The 21,045-nt window shown below is 48.2% G+C and overlaps 1 protein-coding gene across 2 annotated transcripts in view; it reads right to left on the minus strand.

The window, feature by feature from the left end:
- PYGO1 (pygopus family PHD finger 1) overlaps nt 1–9,912 on the minus strand; it is a 34,700-nt gene extending 24,788 nt beyond the window's left edge. The window contains exons 1-2 of one of the 2 annotated variants that reach the window (XM_069624879.1): nt 9,664–9,912; nt 2,246–2,331 (exon numbers count right to left, since the gene is read on the minus strand). In XM_069624879.1, the coding sequence (XP_069480980.1) occupies nt 2,246–2,331; nt 9,664–9,673 (96 nt within the window). In that variant the 5' untranslated portion in view covers nt 9,674–9,912. The remainder of the gene's footprint in view (nt 1–2,245; nt 2,332–9,663) is intronic. The other variant, XM_069624880.1, reaches the window with a different exon arrangement.
- Between the last annotated feature and the right edge of the window lie 11,133 nt (nt 9,913–21,045).

Here is a 21,045-nt window from a genome sequence, read left to right on the forward strand (position 1 = left end):
TGCGTTCCATGGTCCTTGCTGGGGGTGCTTGAGCTACTGGACTGGACTTCACAGGTGGAGTATCCATATCCTGGGTTGAGCTTCCTACTTCCTGATAGGAAGGCACGACAGGATCTTCAAAATAAGTCACTTTTATAACAGGAGAGTTAGACTGTTTATTTAACACTCTCAGCCTCCTGCGCTCACTGAGCGCTAAGACCTCCGATACCCGATCTCCATTTATACCTGGCGATGAGGCCATAGAGTCCACTAGGACCCCCATATCCAGCTTTGTAATAGGGTTGCCCCCCCGCCCCCATCATCTCATATGACATCCTGGTGTTCATATTACATATTAGTCATGCACTTGATTATCATCGTCATAAGCTCTAGCTGTAATGTGGGCAAATATGAGCAATCATAAAACGACCCTCCTATAAGGAGGCCTGTGGCCCCAAAAAGAGAAACACCAAATCAGGGTTTTTACTGCAGCAGAACTCCGTACCATGCGGGCCTACAGCGGGTTACCGCGAACACCCCAACGGGGAAGTGCCCTACTCCACCACGCTCCTCCCAGATGGGTACCTGGCTGGGCTGTATGATAGTGTATGAGGAGCAGGGATAACTCCTGCCGTCGCAGCACTCCCGAGTTCACCTCCGAAGTTGAAGTTGATCAGCAGCCGCAAGCAAGCGCCCGCTGCACACCGCTGTCGAAAATGGGGGTAGAGGAAGAGACCTAACCTAACGTCAAGCCTTGATCTACCGCCACTTCCGACGTGTGAGGTGAGCAGAACGGAGACCTGTGTAAATTTGGTCCTGCTACATTACTTGGTCGATATTCAAAACAAGTATTTAATTGGCTGTATGCCCGTATGTACACAGCAGAGCTCACAATACTCCTGGGCAGACTCACCAGTGTTTGCTGGCATTTCCGACCAGTGGCGTATGACTGCGGAGAAGTCCTTGCTTTGGAAAAGCATTTCCTGCTTTGCAGACCCTTTCGCAGTTCTCCCGTCGGCTTCTCCTTCACCTGCCAGTTGAACTTCTGCTCTTCAGTGCGACCGTGTCCCCAACATCCTCTCCACTTGCTGCCGGCTCCCGAGCAGACCCCCTGCTCAGTCCCTCGCCTTTCGGTAGGAAGCACTCGCCTCCTTCGGTACAGTATGCTCTCGGGTGTCTGCCTTTGGTGCCGCTTCCTGTTTCACTCGCTAATCAACCTTCCTATCCATCTTCAATACTAACGTGAAAAACTAACGTGAAAAGGCCCACCATTTTTAAATGTCCCACACAGCTGATTTCCCATCACGCCAACTAGTCTGCACGTTCTGCTTGGTGTTCCTTTTGATTCACATTCACTTCTTCCTCTTCCCAGTACTTTATGTTTTATGGGAGATGGAGCCCATAGGTGTATGCTTTTTAACATGGTATTGCTTTGGATTTTTGTTTAAATCAAAACAATCAGAACAGGAGGTTGTATAAACGTGTTAAGGACATATGTGGTGCGAATGGTATCCTGTCTAGGGTGTTCGGCAAGAAGTGGTTTTATTATTTGTATAATGACAACATGCCATCAGGAATCTACGAATTATAGGGTCTTCTTCACAGGGAAGAATAATGTGTCTCTCCTGATGGGTCACCACATCTCCCCGAAAGCCATCTCCTCCCATGTGATCCTCCCTCATATTACCACCACCAGGGACACAATCAGGTAGTGGCTGCTGCTCCCTGGCCACATGGGAGGAGATCTTAGGCTGGGGATCAGTAATGACTCCACAGGATTCATCACAAAACATAGTCAAACTATCAAAACCCTTCAGGACATATCCTCCTCCTCCCTTCTGCAGAACTATGGTCCACTCGAGCACCCATGCCTTCAGAAAACATTCTTCCCCCACTGCATCCCTCTGCCCCTGTGTTTGTAGCATCAATTCCTCCCCCTTCCCCATCGTCTCATCTTCCTTCCTTCAGCAGACTAAGATCTGGACACCCATGGCGGGGAAACAGCATGTCACTTCCACAGACCACCGCCTAGGTGCTCTAAAATTATTGTGGTGGCTATTTGGTGCACTACAAAGTAAAAAAGAAAATTAACATAACTTGACACCACACACAACTTGCCATGACAAGAAATCATTTATGTATTGGTTACTAATATTCTTGAAACATTTGCCTCAATTCCGAAATTGCACTGCCTCAATTCCGAAATTGCACATGGAAAGTTTCCAAAAACATACTTTTCCCATAAAGTAACAGTCAAAGTGTTTACCTGTAGATTGACTTTCCTCCTCTTTTTTTCAGGACTTCTCTGTTGTAAAACTTGTCTTCCTAACCACTCCAATGCACCGCCACCAGCTACAAATGTGCAAATCCAAACATTAGCTTTTGCTTCAAAATGAACCTCGGTCCCGCTCAATTTGCAAACACCCACATAAAGTAGCATTTGAATTGTGTGCATGTTACACAGTTAAAGTGAGTTTAACTGCTTTTGGGAAGAAGTCTTCCTTTTGTTAACTGGCCCATTATTGGTTTCACTATTGGACCACAGTTTTGGGCAAGCAAAATACCCTGAATGACATCAGGAAACTGAAAAGTACAATGGTCAGAAAAAGAACCCGGACATAAGTGATTGAGACTTGAAAGCAGCAACATTAAAAAGTATGTAATTATATTCTACACCGAATCAGCAACAATTCATGATGTGCGCCTACGCCCATATTACAAAATTAAAACAAACACTGAGATCAAAAGCTGACTCTGAATGAATGGAAGGGTAGTAGAGCAACGGATTTACACTTACGAAATACAGCAAAGTGTGGTGAAATCAGGGGGTGGGAGGGAGTGTCGAGACAACAGTGAGTTACATGGGGAGGAAGAGAATAATGAAGTTGCTGTATGTATGGCCCAAAAGCACCAGGAATGTTTACAATTGTTCCCATTTTTAACTGCCAAGAGCAGGTACCACTTTCCTGCCATTGTGTGGTCCTGGTGGTGGCATACATTATACGAGTGTGTTTAACAGGTGCAGGCCAGGGATTGGGAGATACCATGCTTACCACCTTCCTGCTCCCACAGCCAGAACATCTTCTCCTATACAAACACCTTTGGTTGTCCTATTGCTGACTTCCATGTATAGACAGCTCCAATGCGGCTAGTGGGGAAAGCTTTGCAATGCAGATGCAGGTACAACCTAGCTGTGGGACGTGGGCAGAATTTGGAGTTTCCCCCAAAATATTTTACACAAGGGGGGTCCAAGTTGGGCTACCAAACGTGTTGAGCCCATGTAATGAACAAGGAAAAAGAGAGCAAGATGGTCTTTGGCCATTGGAATGCCTCAAGGATACTTGCGTCTTACATCAGATTGACTAAACGGGACAAGAGTCACAGCAGGAACATTGGCAGACAGGCAGCAACTTTCACCAGCTTACAAAAAACATCTGGTCAACATGTCGGCAGTTTTTCTGGATCCTTGGATCAGTTTCAGGTGGCCATTCGTAGCCATTAACTGCATGGACCATAGGTAAATAGGTAAATGGTGTGTTAAAGAGCAGAGGGCTCCAGCACCAGTGCAGCATCTGACTTGAGTTAGCTAGCACCAACAGCATTGTCTCTGCCTCAGTGGAATAAGCACGTCTATTAAGCACCACTTCTTTGCTGGTCAAAGAACCCAGTTTCCCCCAAGAACTACAAAAGCATGGTTTGTTTCCTTTAGAGTTTGCAACTGAACGTACGCATTATTTTGTTTTTTTGGTCTCCAATTCCACCTCACCCAAGGGAAGCAATACACCTTAATGGGTGCTAGAAAACGATTCATGAAACAGCTGCAATTTGCTTAACTCCACTTCCCTCATCAGAGTACTTCGTTTTGAGGCACCACCCTCCATGGCAAGAACCTTTCCAATCCAATTACACGATTCTCACTCTCCTCCTGGGGGTACAAAACTGCCTTTCATCCACAATTACATGTTGCTGACCTCTGAACAGGGATCTGCACCTCTTGCTGCTGGGCTTATATGTTGGGGGACCATTACGAGGACCACCCCATGCACATGGGCGAAGGGGTGAGGAAACTACGGGATGCTACCAAGCCTTCTGCTTGGCTGAGTGTATCCAGGGTCCCATGCAGTTCCTGTAAATTAGGAGCAGCTGTTTTTTGTGTGTAGTATCGAGCATCTTCCCTGGGCAGAGAGTCACGCTCCATCCGGTGGCGGCAAGAGGAGATGCTGTGGAGGTCAGTATGGATGGATGTTTTCTTTTCTATGTGTTTTTACACTGCTTTTGGCAGCACAGTGCAGGTGATTATCTTGTTTTTCTCAGATCAAACAGAATGGTGGATCGGACAATGCCACTCAGGTGTGCACAGCGTCAAGGACACAAGTCTGAGCAGGAGAGGATCACAGTCCTGCTTGGAATGTGCGTTCCTGGTATGGCTCCTTATCTGAATCATTTGAAGCACGGGGAGAGGCGCAGTGTTTCCTGCTCGGCAAGGGCTAGTCTGGATGGCTGCCTGAGCAGGGTTAACAATGGTAGTGCTGAAGATCACCTAACTTGGTCGGGCCTCCCTGATTGTGGAGCAAGTGTTGAACTCGCTCTGGAGAATACACAATGGCTGTTGGATGTCAGTGATTAGATTGAGGTGGCAGAACTCTTATTTCCTTTACTGGGATCAGGGATGGGAGGTGGAGGGGGGGGGGAGGGGTTAGGGGCTGCTGCAATCGGGTTTTAGGTAACTTGGTTGCATGGTTACTTTGTGGCAGGACTGGCTGGTATTGGGTTTTCAGCTGCTGAGGGCAGTTTTCTATGGAAAGAATTGGTTGGTGACACAAGTTGTTCTGAAAGGACACATACCTCTAAGCGCAAGCATGTTAACCTTGCTTAATCTTTGGGAAGGGGAAGAAGCATAACATGCATAGTAGGAGAATTTCTGTTTGAGAAGAGGTTGCAAAAGATGGCACTGGAAGGTTTGAAGGCAGCTTGCAAGAAAAAACAAGCTGAAAAGAGCATTGATTGGTCTACCTCACTATTGTCCCTCTATACCCTAGTAGCTCTGAATCCTCAGAAGAGGGTGCCAACCCTAAGGACAAGTGCCTGGAAAAGGAGGCACTAGCGACGGTGCTGCAGCGGATCGCTGATTGAGTGGGATTTGCCTCTCATTCTGCCTGGATCAGGAGACCTGGCCTCCATAAACCTTAAGCAAGCATACTTTTATATCCCTATCAGGGGGTTCCACTAGGAGTTTACAGTGGAGAAACAAATTCCAGTTCCAGGTTTTTCCACTTGGACAGTCCCAAGAGTACTTACTAAGGTTTTGGCTCCTCTGGTGGCTTCGCTACATCTGGCGGGAGGTAAAGCCTTTCCCTGCCTGGACGGCTTTTGAAGTCGTCCACAAAGAGTCTGGAGGTGGAGGTGTACAGGTACTCTACATGCTCTCGTTTGGCTCTCCTGGAGTTCTCAAGTCATGGGGGTAAGGAAGTGGAAGCAGAGTGTCAGCTTTTGCCATTGAAGGATCGAACATTCATTGGATTCCAATTTTCAAATGGACTTGCTCCCAACTGACCAGGCAATATTGCTACAGAGAGTGGCCTGGGTGGAGGTGGCAGCAACCAGAATGCTGCTACAGGAACATGGCATCTTGTGTGTCCGCGGTGTCATTAGCAAGGTTGCACCCAAGGCTTTTGGTATCCCTCCTGCATCAACATTGGTGTCCAGCATCTTGGAATTTTTAAACATTGTTCACTATTTGACTCACTGCCCTTATTGACTTAAAGACCCAAGAAGACGCATTAAGAGATAAAGGGAAAATTGCCCTCCTCCTCCTTGACCTATCGGCCGCATTCAACCTGGTCGACCAAAAGGTCCTCTGCAGCCACTTAGACACAGCTACCCATTTCTCCAGGGAGGCCATAGCATGGATTGAGCCCTTCCTCAATGAGAGAACCATGCGGGTATTCTCGCCCTCAGCAGCTGCAGACCCGATCCCCATCACATGTGGCGTCCCACAGGGATCCTGTGTCTCCCCCACGCTATACAAAATATTCACCAAGCCCCTTTTCGATGATCTGGATAACCTCAGTATCACCTACACTAATTATGCGGATGAATCCCAGATTCTCCTTCCACTTTCAGGGGATTATGATAAGGATTTGGCCTTGGTGAATGGGGTGTATCTCACCATCCAGGGATGGATGGCTAATCACGGTCTATGCCTGAATGATGACAAAACAGAGCTCATCATCCTGGGCACCACCACTAACCTCAAAAAGAATACACCTCCTTCACAATTGACGGCAACCTCATCAGAGTGGCCAGCGATGTAAAGACCCTTGGTTTCTATCTTGACTCAACCCTCTCCTTATCCAAACAAGTCAACATGCTGGCCTCCACCACTAGCTATACCTGTAAACTCATCAGAACTGGCAAACCTTTCCTCTCAAATAGCAACTTGGCCAGAGCCCCCGTCCTTTCCAGACTTGACTATTGCAATGCCCTTTATATAGGCTCTAATAAAGCAATAGTCATGAAGATCCAAACACTTCAAAACAACATCGTAAGAGCAGCACTCTGAGTGGCCAAGAGAGATCACATCTCTGAGATTAGGAGGCAAAACAACTGGCTCTCGACCAATGATAAAATCAAATTAAAAACCGCGTCCCTCACGCACAAAGCCCTGAACAACGTTGCGTCCAGCTATCTGGCCGAGAAATTCCACCGAAGGACCTCCACCAGACCCACCAGACTTGCCCATAGCAACTCCCTCCTCGTCCCTAGATTCAAACTTTCCAAGGTAGGCGGTAACAGCTTCCCCACCAAAGCGGGCAAACTTTGGAATTCCCTGCCCCCTGCCACCCGCGAAGATCAGCCTTATCATCACTTCAGATCCAAATGCACCAATTGGCTAAAATCTTCCAATATCTAACCCCACCTGTTTGTCCGCCTGACTCAAACACCCTGCAATGGTCTGCAACGTAATGTATAACATCTATCTCCTTTGTCACCTTATGTTTATTATATGCATGCATGATGTACCTGTATTGCTAACCTTTTATCTGTTCTAACTAAGCCTTGAACTTGCCTGCAACTGTCTGGGTCTGGAGCGTGTTACAAATAAATAAACTATGATCCCTGCACCGAGAGACAGTTTTCGTTGGTAGCTAGATTTGTGAACACTATGGAAATGATTCTAGATGGTGGTATCTGTGCTGAACATTCTTAACACAGAAGCCAGTTGCACAAGGTGCTGAGCGACTCCCTGGGAGTTCAGACATCCGGAGGAGTGGGCTGAGGCGTTTGCTAAGGCTCTGGAAGGCTTTTCTAACTGGGTCCCGAGATGCTTGCTGTCGGGTCTGATGGACAATTCTAATGGCGGCAGCCTGTGCCAACCAGCAAGAAGACACTTGCTCTTATTAGCTGGAGGAGTAGGCCAGGATCTTAAGAAAATGGGAAGAGTTGCATTTGAAGTCCCTCTAGGGAGTGCATTTCCAGGGGAGGACATAGGGGATATGGACAGACTCAGTAAGGGGTTGTCATTATCTCAGTAGATGTTGCTTTAGCCAGAGACTTTCCAGAGAATTGAGGTAAGGTTTGGTTCACAGTACCTGGATCGCTTTGCCACTCAGAAGCAAGCCCAGCTCACTTTGTTCTGCTCCAGGTTCCCAAGCAAGCAGGCCCAGGGGTTGGACTCAATGGCCTTGAAGCGGGCAAGGGGTCTTCTGCATGCCTTTCTTCCCATTACATTGCTTTCAGCAGTGCTGAGCAAACTCTGGGACAGCAGAAATGTATTTTGATAGTGCCATAATGGCCCAGGAGATCTTGGTTTCCCTTTCTGATGGGCTTGGCCCAGGCTCCCATCTGGATCCCACTGGAGAACCCATCACTGCACAACAATGGGGGATCTGGCAGTGTCTGTGGTACAATGGTCAGTTTGAAAGTGGAAAGGAGAGGGTGGCAGCATTTAGGCCTCAAGCCCGAGATGGCACACTGCCCACAGCAACGCAGAAGATCATCAACTCTAAAATGTTATAAAGAGCACTACAACCATTTTGTGTTATGGTCCACGAGTAATGGGATGCAAGCATTGACATGTGGCATTCCGTTTGTGCACCTGTTCCTGCTGGACAGATTCAAGAAGGGGCTAGATGTCTCCACTTTGAAGGCACATTGGTTAGAAGAAGGTATTCATTGAACTTGGGGGGGGGGTCACCTCTGAAGATGGAAATTTGGTGGGACCTTTGTTGTTGAGTTTCTCAATTTTGAAGACAGGTGATTTATTGGGGGGGTGAAGGGGAATGCTTCGTGATCTTCCACTGGTTTTCAGGTTTCTCCAGGGACTGCCTTTTGGAGTCAGTGGAGGAGCTTGATGTGAAGTTACTGACTCAAAGGACAGTATTTCCGGTTGCTATCATCCCTTCCCACAGGTTGGGGGAGAGATTGGGGCTCTTTTGTGTAAGTAGCGTTTTCTGATGGTTCGGCCGGATGGCGTTGGAGCTTCACTGTGCCCCTGCGCATCTCCCAGAGTTGATTCTAAGTTCCATGGGTCAAGGGATGTTGTGCTTTCAGCTTTTCAATCAAACTCTACTTCCTTCCCCTAAGCAGAGTTGGCATAAAGTGGATGTCAGAAGGGCAGTACTCATGTACATTGGGATAACTGCAGCTTTTTGGGAAGTGGACAATTTGTGACATTTGTCGGTCTCAGGGGCAGGTAGGAGGTCTCAGCCGACTCCATTAGCCAACGGATTTGAACAGTCGCATAGCCTTCGAGGCCGCAAACATTCTGCTAAGGGGGGTGAGGAGGGAGGCGGTCGACCAGGGGTATTGCAACGTACTGGGCGGACAGACAAGGAATCTCTGCCGTGCATTGGAGGGCAGCTACATGGGCAAACCCAAACACGTTCATCAGGCGTTATCAGCTGAATGTGGCCAGACAGGTTGCCTGTGGTTTTGGTATCGGTGTTTCGGAGTTCTGGCGCACACACACAGAAGAGCGTAGCAGTTGTAATTAAGTTGGTGGTGGGGAGCGAAACAGTATTTGTTGTGTGGTGTTCCATAGGCCCCATTATCGCAGTATTTGGTAGTCCTCAACATTAAGTACTAGGACGAAGAAGAATGATATGGAGGTAATGCTTAGATTATCTCATTACTTCTACTCGTCGTCATCACAGTACTTATGACCTACTTCACCCTCCCAGTGTGGGATGGTAGTGACCATGATCCTATACGAGGAAAAAGGTTACCTGTGCATTGTGATTGAAGAAAGATATTACCACCAAGAAAAATACCCGGAACATTTAACAGGATTAGAAAGATTCCTGTCATGGATGGAAGGTTTGTACCTCAAAAGTAACTACTGTGACGAGGAAGAGTACGACGAGGAGTAATGACGATTACCGGCAGTTCGTCCAAACATTGACTCTTCTTTTGAAACTTTGAGGTTAGTGTTAGCAAGAGGTGTATGGCCACAAAAACGGGCAAACGCTTTACTTGACCATCTTTGCAAACCGAACCGTGTTGCAATTACGAGCTTCCTACATTTGATAATACACGAGTGTGTATGTGCATGGATTCCCCAACCCCTTCTAAAGTCCCACTGCACAGAGTGGGGCAGACATGGTGTGACATGCTTTTACGAGCGCAGCTCAGGACGGCGCCATGAGCGTAAAGATACATTCCATGTCTGCACCGCTTACTTACTGCCCGTCATATCCTCCTTCCTCTAAACGAGCTCTTGCTTGTGAGTTCCGCCTCTGAAGCATGGGGACAGGAAGCAGGGGAACTCGCTTTATCCCAAACTCCCGTCAGGCCAGTGGTATTGCTCTCGAGTACTGTTAACACAAGTACCGGCAGGAGAAGCAGCGTGACTCCAGTAATAGAAACAGTGGAAGGACTGCGCTTGGCCCGGCCCCTTTCGTCGCGTGCACAGCCGGGGCTACCTGTCACGCCGACAGCACTACAAGAAAACACCTTCCTTATTGACATTCGTGAAAAACAGCGCCCTCTTCATTCCAAAGGATTAATGAGAGACACACACGGAAATGAGGGCCAGGTGTTGTCAGAGCATTACCTCCACCTCCTTCTTCCTCGTCCCTTTCTTCCTCCTCCCACTCCAGTAATACTTTTTCCTTCTAGGACCACCCCTGTTTTCCCATAGGTAGCCATAACTACCAGTGGTGTAAGACCATTGAGCTGAACCGGCTCCAGCCCCCCTCTAACCGCCCAAATGTTGGCCTATGTTAACTCAACCTGGCTGACCTCAAGAACCCAGGACATCACCATTGCTGGTCATTGGGCTGGGTCTCTGCGGATTCGAGATCCGGCACCAGATATGGAGCCGGATCTCGGGATCCGGCCAGAGTCAGCCACCCAAGCCCATGAACCGCGCTGGAATATTAAACAAAAAAAAAAGCGCCCGGAACGGCAGCATTGCCTTTTACCGCCGGCGTTGGCACTGGTGAGTGAGTAATGCACAATCCTCGCTACATGCACAACTGATTCAGTTGTCCATGTGCATTGCACACCAGTGCCAAAGCCAGCAGTAAAAGGCAATACTGCCGTTGCAGGTGTTTTTTTTAAAAAAAGTATTCCTGTATTGCTGGATTTCCACTACGAGTCCCACCCCCTCTAGACCACGCACTCTCGGGCACTGCCCCCCAAAACTCCACTCCCACCCCAGCCATTGTGTTGTGGGATCCCCCACCACATTTTTTCCATTTCCACCTCTGGACAGGACCATACATGCCAACCCTCCCGATTTAATAATCATAGCCCTAATGCAATGCTATGGGGAAAAATACATTCTCCCAATTGCTGTGGTGAAATCTCCCTCTCAGGGGGTCCCGAATGTTTATTTATTTATTTGGATTTGTAGAGCACACTACAGCCCACAGGCATCGAGGCGCTATAATAAGAGTGGGTACTGTGATCCTTTTGGAGTATGCCGCTCTGGTAGGCCTAGATGGAGTGGTGTTGGAAATCCCATGGAGTAGGTAGGGGGATGCCAAGTCATGGACACACTTGTGCGTCAGGACGAGTGTTTTGAAGACAATCCTTTCGTTGACAGGAAGCCAATGGACCTGCCTCCTGACCTCAAAAATGTGGTCTCTTCATGATATGCCTGTGGCAGCCCAGAGCGCGTTGTTTTGTGCTAGTTGAAGTTTGGCAAGATTCCTGCGTGAATCCCTACAAAGAGGGCATTACAGTAGTCCAGTCTTGACTCAATTATTGCCCTAGCAATGTTGAGGCAGTTCTGTTGGGATAAGAAAGGTCTAGCTGCATTAAGTAGTTTAGAATGATACACAAAGAAGGATGCTATGGCAATAACCTGCCTATTCATAATTAGGTTAGGTTCCAGATATACGCCCAAGGTCTTAATGGCTTGGGAGGCAACGATGGGGATGTTGTCAGTGGTGAAGGAGCTGTACTGCTTGTCCAATTTACCCAAGGTGGACGGGGATACAATTAACAGAAGTTTGGTCTTCTTGCTGTTGAGGCATAACCAGTTTCCTGCCGTCCAGGATTGGATCGTTGAGTAGATGGAATTGAGGGTGTTCAAGTCGGACAAGTAATCACCCGAGAGGGGATGAGCACATGGGTGTCATCTGCATAGTTTGTGATTGAGATGCCCAGGGCGTCCACATTTTTTACAGAGGCCTTGTGAAAAGGTAATAGAGGGTGGGAGCTATGCACGAACCGTGTGGGACCCCACATTTAATGAGACTGGGGTTGGCACAAAAAGATTCTGAGAAGACAGTCATCGCTCTTTCCTGTAGGAACAAGTTTATCCATGCACAAGCCCTCGGGGAGAAGTTAGCTGTGGTGGACAGGTGATGGCAGAGGGTCTTGTGATCCACCATATCAAATACATCTGACAAGTCCAGGAGAAGAGGGAGCGCAGGTTTGCCTGCGTCTCGGAGGTCGTTCATTTGATTTTTTAGGTCAAGCAAAGCCGTTTCAGTCCCATGTCGTGGCCGGAACCCGGACTGCCGTAGACCAAGAAGATGGTTATCTTCTAGGAATTTTTGGACTTGCAGGTAGGCTGCTTTGTCCAGGATTACTAATAGAAAGTGGACAGTGGTAATCTGTCTGTAGTTCCCTGGCACCAATGGGTCAAGGGATGGCTTTTTAAGGAGCGGTCGGACCCACACTTACTTGAGTCCATTTGGGACATGGCCAGACTGGAAGGAGGAGTTGATGAAGGCAGTGATAAATGGGGCGAGGGAGGGGGCACAGTCTTTGGTGATCTCAGCCGGGCAGGCATCCCCTTTACAATTAGAGGGTTTGATGGATTTGAAGAGGGCAATAACTTCAAGTTCACTCATATCCTTAAATTCAAACACGGGAATGGCTGGAGTAGGTAGCAGGGGACGGGGTACTGAGACTGTTGGCGACCAGGTTAAAAAGTGCCTGTTGGTGGGCTAAGATTTGAGTATGCAGGGTGTCCAACTTATCAAGCATGGCAGATTGAATTTTGTTGCGCTAGGTCTCGTCCTTCAGGAGAGTAGGAGGTGGGGGGGAGGGACACTCCAACTCTCTAAAGATGGCAAAAATGTCTTTTGTCCCGGATTTAGCATTTTCAATCCTGGTGTTGAAAGATTCGGCTTTGGCCTAAATGATGGCAGTCTTATAGTTTTTGGAAATAGCCTTCAAGGCTGCTTTAGAGGCGTCATTGGGTTTATTTTTCCAAGTAGCAAGCGCTGCTCTTTTTTGTTAGCGAAACTCCAGGAGCTCCTGGGTGAATCAGGCATTAGAGTGCTTTTACTTTCTTGGCTTTCTTAAGGGTTAGTGGAGCAACACTATCGACTGCATGGTGATGATCCTTTTAAATGCATTTGTTGGCATGTCTGCAGGACACAAACATTAATGTAGGTTGGAACTTGCATCGTGTCGGGAGTCAATGATGCGATGTGGAATGCAGAGCCCGAGGGACGCGTCACATGTGAGCGAGGGAGACGGAAAGGAGGATGGTTGGAGGTGGTCCACAGAGCGGGCTCGCATACCTCATGACTTGCACAGTTACCGAGCAAAATTATAATAGAAGTCCTCTGCGTGTCTGCTGTTTCGTGGACACTACAAGTGGAACTATAGTGAACGAGCGCACGATGGAGCCCAGCGAGGCCTGTCTATGCAGCATGCATTAGGAGCAGAGATCTAGACCAGTCAACCTTCGACACTGGAAGGTGAGGAATGGAAGTGGCAAAGAGGCCAAATATGGGGAAATGTATGCTGGATAAATTAGGGGTGCGTGCAGATTGAGCTGGAGATAAAGACAGTATTAAAGGAAAGCACCCATCAAAGCAAGAACTAACCATGTGACGGGTGGACATTTTGTGCAAAAGACATTCTCCTTGCCCCCGTTTAAAAAAAACAAGAATATAAAAATAAATATTAGGAAATCATTTATCAAGTCACCTTCCATGTACATATTTATAATGTTCAAACAGCCAAATCACTTCGACACAAGAGCAAAGCACTCTTGGACAGCTCACCAGTTTTACCAATGGACCAATACATATTCAACAGTGTTACAGTATAGTTTCAGTAAGACCTAGGTCAACCACGGCTGCCCAGAGGGGTGCAGGGGACCTGTTGATGCATAGTGTGCTCCCACCAGCAATGTTCCTACCTACAGTTGGCGAACCAGTACTGCCATGGAAAAGGTGGCGCAAGGGATTTGAACAGTATGCCAGTGTGGTATGTGGCACAAACTATAGTGTAGATAGAAAGAGATCCTTATTTCTACATTGTTTGGGATTAGCAGGGCAAGAGAAATGTGTAGATTTGCCCGACAACAGCATGAAGATATGAATGAGTATGAAAAACCTGTAAAGGAAATTAGTTAACGATATGAAAAAAAACAGCACAATTCTAGAGCGTTACAAATTTGGGAAGCGCATGCAAGAAGAAAGTGAAAGTGTAGAAAAATATATTACAGCTCTACAGAAGTTAGCCAGGACGTGCAGCTTCAATCAGCAGCTCGACGAAAGACTCAGGGACCAATTTATGTTAGAATGCAGCAGCCGCGGGGGGTGCCGCTGAGCAGCATCGAATTTGGACATCTGAGTCTATGTTCCGGCCCCAGCGATATCCTGCTGCGCTGTGGGGGATGTGATCAGAGTTTTGACAGCTGCGGCTGGTGTGTGTGCCGGTGGCTCTCTACGGAGCTTGCTCATCCCTCGCGGCTAATCCAGTCCAGCCCGCGGCTTCTGAAGCCTGGGTGAGAGAGGAGCCTCACTTCCCCGTCTGAGCACACATGGTGTGCGAAATTGGAGCGGGCACCCTGTTTGAAGAGCCCTATTGCCTCCCACATACTGCCAGCTTGGACCCCTTGTGGAGGCCCCCTGCTCCACATGCTGCCGGCAGCTGGCTGTTTGAACTTGTTCTGCTTTTCCCGGTGAGTGGTGCTGATGCTGGTGCTTCATCGGCCCCGGATTAGATCACTGCTGGTTTCCCAGCGCGAGCAACGTAACCCCATTGAGGAGGCCTTCCCGCTCTATATGCTGCTGGCGGGCTGCCAGCCTAGCAGGCTACACTCCAAGGGAGGATCCTGGAGGAGCCCGTCATAAGGGGCATTTTTTCCATTGTAAACTATATCCTGCCGCCTCCTTGCACAGCTGCTGTGACCTACAGGCGCACTCTCCTTGCTCATTATCCCGCTGAGACTGTGCAGACTCTGGGTGTAAGGTGGGTCTTACCCCAGGAGGTTCTGAGTCCCAGGGGCAGCCTGTGTCTGTAACATCCTACCATGTTTGGCCCTGCATGCTGGAATTGGCCTGAGCAGGCCCTGAAGACTGGTGAAAGTTATTGCTGGAGTGGTGGGTGCTGCCGGGGGGCTGAACTCACCATTAGTGCTCCTGGTGCACAGCAATTGCAACCGAGGACAGCCTGAGTACGACAATCCTGTGTCTGCGGTCTGGGTGTGGGGATCACCCCCCCGCTGGTGGCTTTTGGCTCGATCTGAGGATCTCTGAAATGGGAGTCCTTTAATTTGTTAGTGCATGACGAAGGGCGCGGGGAGGATGAAGGGACCGATGGATACGTTCACCAGTACATCAGCGAGGATTGCAAGTCCAGAGACTCTGGAGAGAGAGGCAGGGAGACAGTGACCGACTGAAGCTGCACCTATGGATCCCCTTCTTGCCGCTTCGCCGCCGTCAATATGAAACTGGATTATATAGTCCCCAACATCAGCTCCCTGCGCTCGAAGCTGTATAAGGCGAGTGGGCTCATTACGGAGGTAGAGACTAGGATTAGCGGCACTGAGGACAAGGTGGCACAGCATGACCGTGACATAGCCGGCTTTAAGAAAGACCTAGGTTCTTTCCGGACAAAATGCGATGATTTGGAGCCGTGCTCCCGGCGCAACAATGTCCGCATAGTCGGTTGCCTGAAAAGGCAGTGAAGGGGCCCATCGAGCATTTTATTGAAGATCTCTTGAAGCAGTTGCTGGGGAGTCACAATTGTCCACTCAATTGCTGGTCGAGCACGCTCATCGAGTTTTGGCCCCGGTTCCTAAACCTGGGGCACCCCCTAGGACGATTATAGCCAATTTATTGAACTACAGAGACAGAGACCTAGTTTTGAAACTATTGAGAGAGCATGGGTCCCTACAGTTCAAATTAAGTACAGTCCATATATGTCCTGATTTTACGGCTGGGGTCCAGATGCTACATCGATCCGATGATCCTGTTAAGCGCCTCCTCTGTGCTCGGCAGATCCAGTATGCCCTTCTAGTCCCTGCTAAACTACGCATACTGCATGGGAGCAGGGAGCATTTCTTTGCGACCCTTTCGGATGCAAATACTTATGTCGAGGTTTCTATCCCACTTCCCTCTAGCGACGGCATGGATAATCAAACTCCCCTCAGTGGTAGAGATCCTTGTATTGTGGACACTGGAGAGTGAACTCTGGGGCTGCCGGATGTGCCGACCACCTGAGGTGTAATGACTGGAAAGCACAGTTAGCTATAGTTGCCGGGGCCACCAGCTGTACTTTGAGAAAAGGTTGCTGTTCGCAACGCCTCCCAGGAGAGTTCTGTGGTTGTTGGGCTAGGTATGCATCATTGAGTTGGGGGTGATGGTGGGGTGGGTTCAGGGTGAAGGGCAGGGGGAAAGGGAGTTGGGATACTCCCTTTGTTGGGCTTTACAAGTTTAAAACTGTTTGGGCAAACAAACTATTTCACTGCATGAATGAGTTGTTCAGGTGGCGCTGATCTCTAGGTAGTTTGGTATGTGATTATGGCTAGTACAAGAAAAGCGGGGCCATGGGGGGGCTGCATTTATTTCCTAGAATTTGCAGGGCCTGAATAACTGGGTTAAGGCTAGGAGGTTGATGGCGTATCTTGAGCGCCATGCCCCCAAGGTCCTGATGCTGCAGGAGACCCATGCGCTAAGATCGGCACACATATCATTTGCCCCTAAATGGGGTGGCCAAAGATTCTATACCACATATTCCTCGCAGGGACATGGTGTGATGACGCCGATACATCCTCTGGTCACATTCATTGTGGATAGAAGCTATATTGATCCTCAGGGTCGATATGTTGTGTTGAAGGCACACTGGAGGGCGATGATATACTGTTGGTTAACTCCAATGGCCCCAATGCAGATGACCTTGACTTCTACTGGGCTCTTGGTGATATAATTGTCGATCATATTGATATACCGGTGGTCTGGGGTGGGGATATGGACACGATCCTTGATATCCTTGATACCACCATAGATCGCTCCTATGCTTGCCTGATGTCTGGCGGGGACTACATCCCGGCGTGAGGGAATATACATATTACTCTTCAGTTCACAATTCCATGTCTCAGATCGACAACTGGCTTCTATCCACTGAATGGATGGTGAGGGTACGAGGGTGCTTGCTTCTTCCATGCACATTCTCTGATCATTTACCCATTGTGCTCTGCCTGCTATTCACACAATAATGTAAACCCTGCCCCCTCTGGCGTATATCTCCTGCAATGTTACAGGATCCCAATCTCACAGAAGCACTCACTTAAAATTGAGTAATTCTTCAGAAACAACGTGGGCTCGTGGCGAGTGATATAACGGTCTGGGAAACCTTTAAAGTGTACATGAGGGGTGAACTGTCATGCAGCACCTCAGGCACTCTTAAGTCACTTTGGTCAGAAATTTGTGAACTAGAGCAGCAGATCAGACTGCTCGAAAATGAACATGGCATGACCAGCGATAAGGCTGTGATGAGCCTAATCAAGGGCAACCTGTTGAAATTTCAGGAACTAGCTGACAGGGAGATACTATATGTCACCAGACCGTTGCTTGCACAGAGGTATGGCGAGTCTGATAGACCAGTAGAGCCATTGCTAGGGCAGTGAGACTTTACTCAGCCATTCTGCTATAACTGGCATCACAGTGGCATCAGGTGTTACCCTGACGTACGAGGATGATTTTAACTCAAAATTCCGAGTGTACTATGCATCACTATATTCTAACAGTGATGTCTGCTCAGAGATAGAACTTAAAAATTACTTGGAATCTACTGATCTTCCAGCTCTGCCGGTAGAGGCACACTTGGTCCTCGAGGGGCCTATCACATCGGAAGAAATATCCACTGCATTTGCTGCTCTGGTGTCGGGTAATAACCCAGGGTCTGATGGGCTTGGGGTGGAGCTGTACAAAGAATATAGGGCAGTACTGGCTCGACACCTCCCGCCGTCCATACGTGAGGCAGTAATAACAGTCCTTCCAAAACCTGGTAAGCCTCTCATATGGTCGCTTAGTATTGGACACGGACGCAGATAAACACTGACGGAAATATTTTGCAAAAATCCTAGTATCCAGACTACCCCCTTATAAGGCGGATTTTATTAAACCGGACTAGTCGGGATACATTCCGGCTAGGTACACTGCACTAAATCTCTGCAGACTGGTATTGGTATTATTGCCCAGATCGACCCAGGGGCCAGGGCAGTCGCAGCGTCCTTGGATGCTGAAAAAGCCTTCGACTCTGTATCATGGAGGTACTGAATGGGGATCCTGCAGTGCTATAAATGTGGGGCTTACTTCCTCAGTTGCATACCACTACTCTAATCCCACCCCACGGCCAGAGTTCTGACCAACTCCACGTTGTGAACAAGCATGAGTTTACACAGGGGAACGCATTAGGGATGCCCACTATCCCCATTGCTGTTTGCATTGACCATATAGCCTCCTGCAGCTGTGATAAGGTCTAAGCATGGGCATAGGGGGATATATATGTCCGGCTTACCACTGGTTATATCCCTGTATGCTGACAATACCTTATTGTATGTATGTGATCCGCAGGTGAACCTTCGCCCTGTGATGGACAAAGTGCATGCATTTTCTAAGTACTCAGGCTATACTGTCAATAAAACCAAATCAGAGTTGTTCCCTCTTACGGGCACCACACTTTCAATGCCTGATCTGTGGGCATTCCGTTGGGTGGATTCCAGCTTCAAATACTTGAGTATCAGGGTCTCCAGGGAGCAGCGTACTCCGTATGCAGATGATTATGCTGAATACATATAACTCCTGGAGGTCAAACTTAAGATCTGGGCAAGACTTCCGATCTCCCTATACGTTAGGCTTTCATTGTTGAAGATGATTGTTCTCCCCAAGCTTCTATATTTTTTTAGTAACATCCCTCTTTTCTTCGGTTTGTTCCATGATGGTGGGGTTTCTAAGGGGTTTTGGGTGTACCCTGTATGAGCGGGAAGAAACGTACAGAACCGTACAATCAGGGCGGGTCTGGCAGCCCCTGATATGGAATTATACTATTTGGTTTCACAGGCACAATATGTGGGATACTAGTACTCTTCAGGGCCTGAGGTGGTACACCTGACACTTGAGAGGCTTAGCCCTTCCCCCTCAAACCTGAAGGGAGTCATACTTAGTGGTAGACACATAGGGCTTCATTATAAGTATGCCGGAGCCGCTGTACCTGAAAGGTCGGACCTTGCTGGGCACAGCGGCCGCGGTAGTCAGACCGTCACGGAATCACTGGCACCGTTAGAGTCCTATGGGAATGGAGAACTACAATTTACCAGCGCCTGACTTTCAGGGCCGCCGGGGCTGTAATCCACTGGTGGCACCGGGAGGTCAGACGCCAGTAAATAATTCTGAGTCTGGTGGCAACCCGCTGGTAGCACCGGCAGGGTTACCACCAAACTCAGAATGAGGCCCATAGACTCCTGTACATTCGATCCGGTACGTAGCATGGTTAACAACTGGGCGAGGTTATTTCAAAGACTGGGTCTCACAGTGCCTTATCATTCAAAAGTCCCACTGTGGAATTTCCCGGGCTTGTCCCCCACCTTTCCTCTTGACTTGCAAAAATCCCGGGGAGCTGGCATCGACTTCACTCTGGCTGATGTCTTTCTAGGTGGGCGATTTGTGTCCCTTGAGGACTATATGGCAAAACCTGGTAGCGGTCCAATGGTTACCCTACAATACTATAGAATGGGGTGTAAGGAAGGCATGGTATAAACAGTAAGAGAGACACAATTGACCACAGTTCAACAGTATTTATTGAACATCAAAAGGGTTTGAAATACCCCTATCTAATCCTAAATCTACAGATGGGAGCAAGCTATGACCATCAATTAATACTAATGCAGTCCTAGTGGTGTCTTTTCATAATAAAAGGGCCTACACTAATAAACCGATTGCCAATCCGTACCTCTGACTACAAATAGTGTGGCAAACAGTGTCACGAAAAAGAAAGAAGTGTTCACAAAATTATATGTCAGGATGTTCAGGCCATTGGCCTCCCTTCCCCAAATTTTCAGCAACGGACAAGGCGGTACATTCGAGCTTAGCACAGTCTCTGGCTTCTTTAGTATGAGGATACAGTTCAATCATTAGCATCAGAGCCTTCCGTGCCCAAGTCTCTTAGCCTCTCAAAGTCTTTTCCCTCAGAGGGCCTGATGTGACAAACAAACAATACATCATTTTCCTCTTAGGATTTTACAAGTGCTTCATTTCTCATTCGATTCACTGTTCACCTTGAAACCTCCTCAGCCGGGCTCAGACCCCCCAAAGTACTCAGTTTCTCAGGGGATTCACTATTCAGTTCAGACCCCGCTCAGCTGGGTTCAGAACCCCTTTTAACACATAGCTCATAGGATTTTCATGTATCCAATTTCTCAGGTGATTAACGGTTCACCCTGGATCTCCCTCAGCCAGGCTCAGATCCTCTTTAACATAATGTTCAATTAGTCTCCCTCCGCCAGGCTCAGACCAATTCCACTTTTTAACACAAACTTGCTTTAACCAAAAGCTCTCAGCTGATCTCCCACGTCATCAACTTTCTTTATGCTATTAACATCGAAGATGTTCGATTGTGCACATGATTTGGCTTGACCCGTTGCCGGACCACTTTGATTCACAATTCTTTGTCACTCTTGGTCACTCTTTCAGTTGGATACCTTACAGAGATTTTCAAAAGAGCCTACATGCGGTGCCGGACAACTATGTCTAATGTATCGTATCTTGGCTATTGACGTGAGAGAGCCCTGGGTACCTCTGACATACAATGCAGGATTCTTCAGGCTTGTTTCATGGTCTTATGTTTTCTATTCTCGAAAGTTCATGAAAGTAGTGGTTTCTCGTTGAAAAGGTCAAGGGCACTTCCTTCCTTGCGATCCCCTTTGGTTTTGCCGTCTTTCGCCTTGCATTAAACTGCCATCTTGGCACTGCTGCTTCCTTGTGTGCTTTGCCTGGCTCAGAGTGTGCTCTCATGCTCCACCTTTTACCTGTGTGGGGAAGTGTAATGGGAGTCAGGTGTGTGTGTAATGGTCAGTAATTGCGTGACTCTGCCTGACCATTGTATTGGGACAAGTCAGGTATACGGCTTGGGTATTAAGTCCGTTTACTCTCATAGCAAGCTCTTTGTGAGAAAGTGTTTGTGTTGGAAAAGGGGCGGGGGCTGAGTTCCTAAGTATCCAACCTGGTAGGATAGGGTTAAGGTATTACAGGGAAGGGGATACCGCATCTTGCAATCCGGTGTCGCACTCCTACTCCCCAAAGACCCCTCACCCAGGTGATCCTTGTTAGGCAGAATCCTGTGCAGTGCCCTTAGGGACCATTACAC

Source organism: Ambystoma mexicanum, chromosome 11 (genome assembly GCF_040938575.1).
Source record: "Ambystoma mexicanum isolate Mex_15411 chromosome 11, UKY_AmexF1_1, whole genome shotgun sequence".
Lineage (NCBI taxonomy): Eukaryota > Metazoa > Chordata > Amphibia > Caudata > Ambystomatidae > Ambystoma > Ambystoma mexicanum.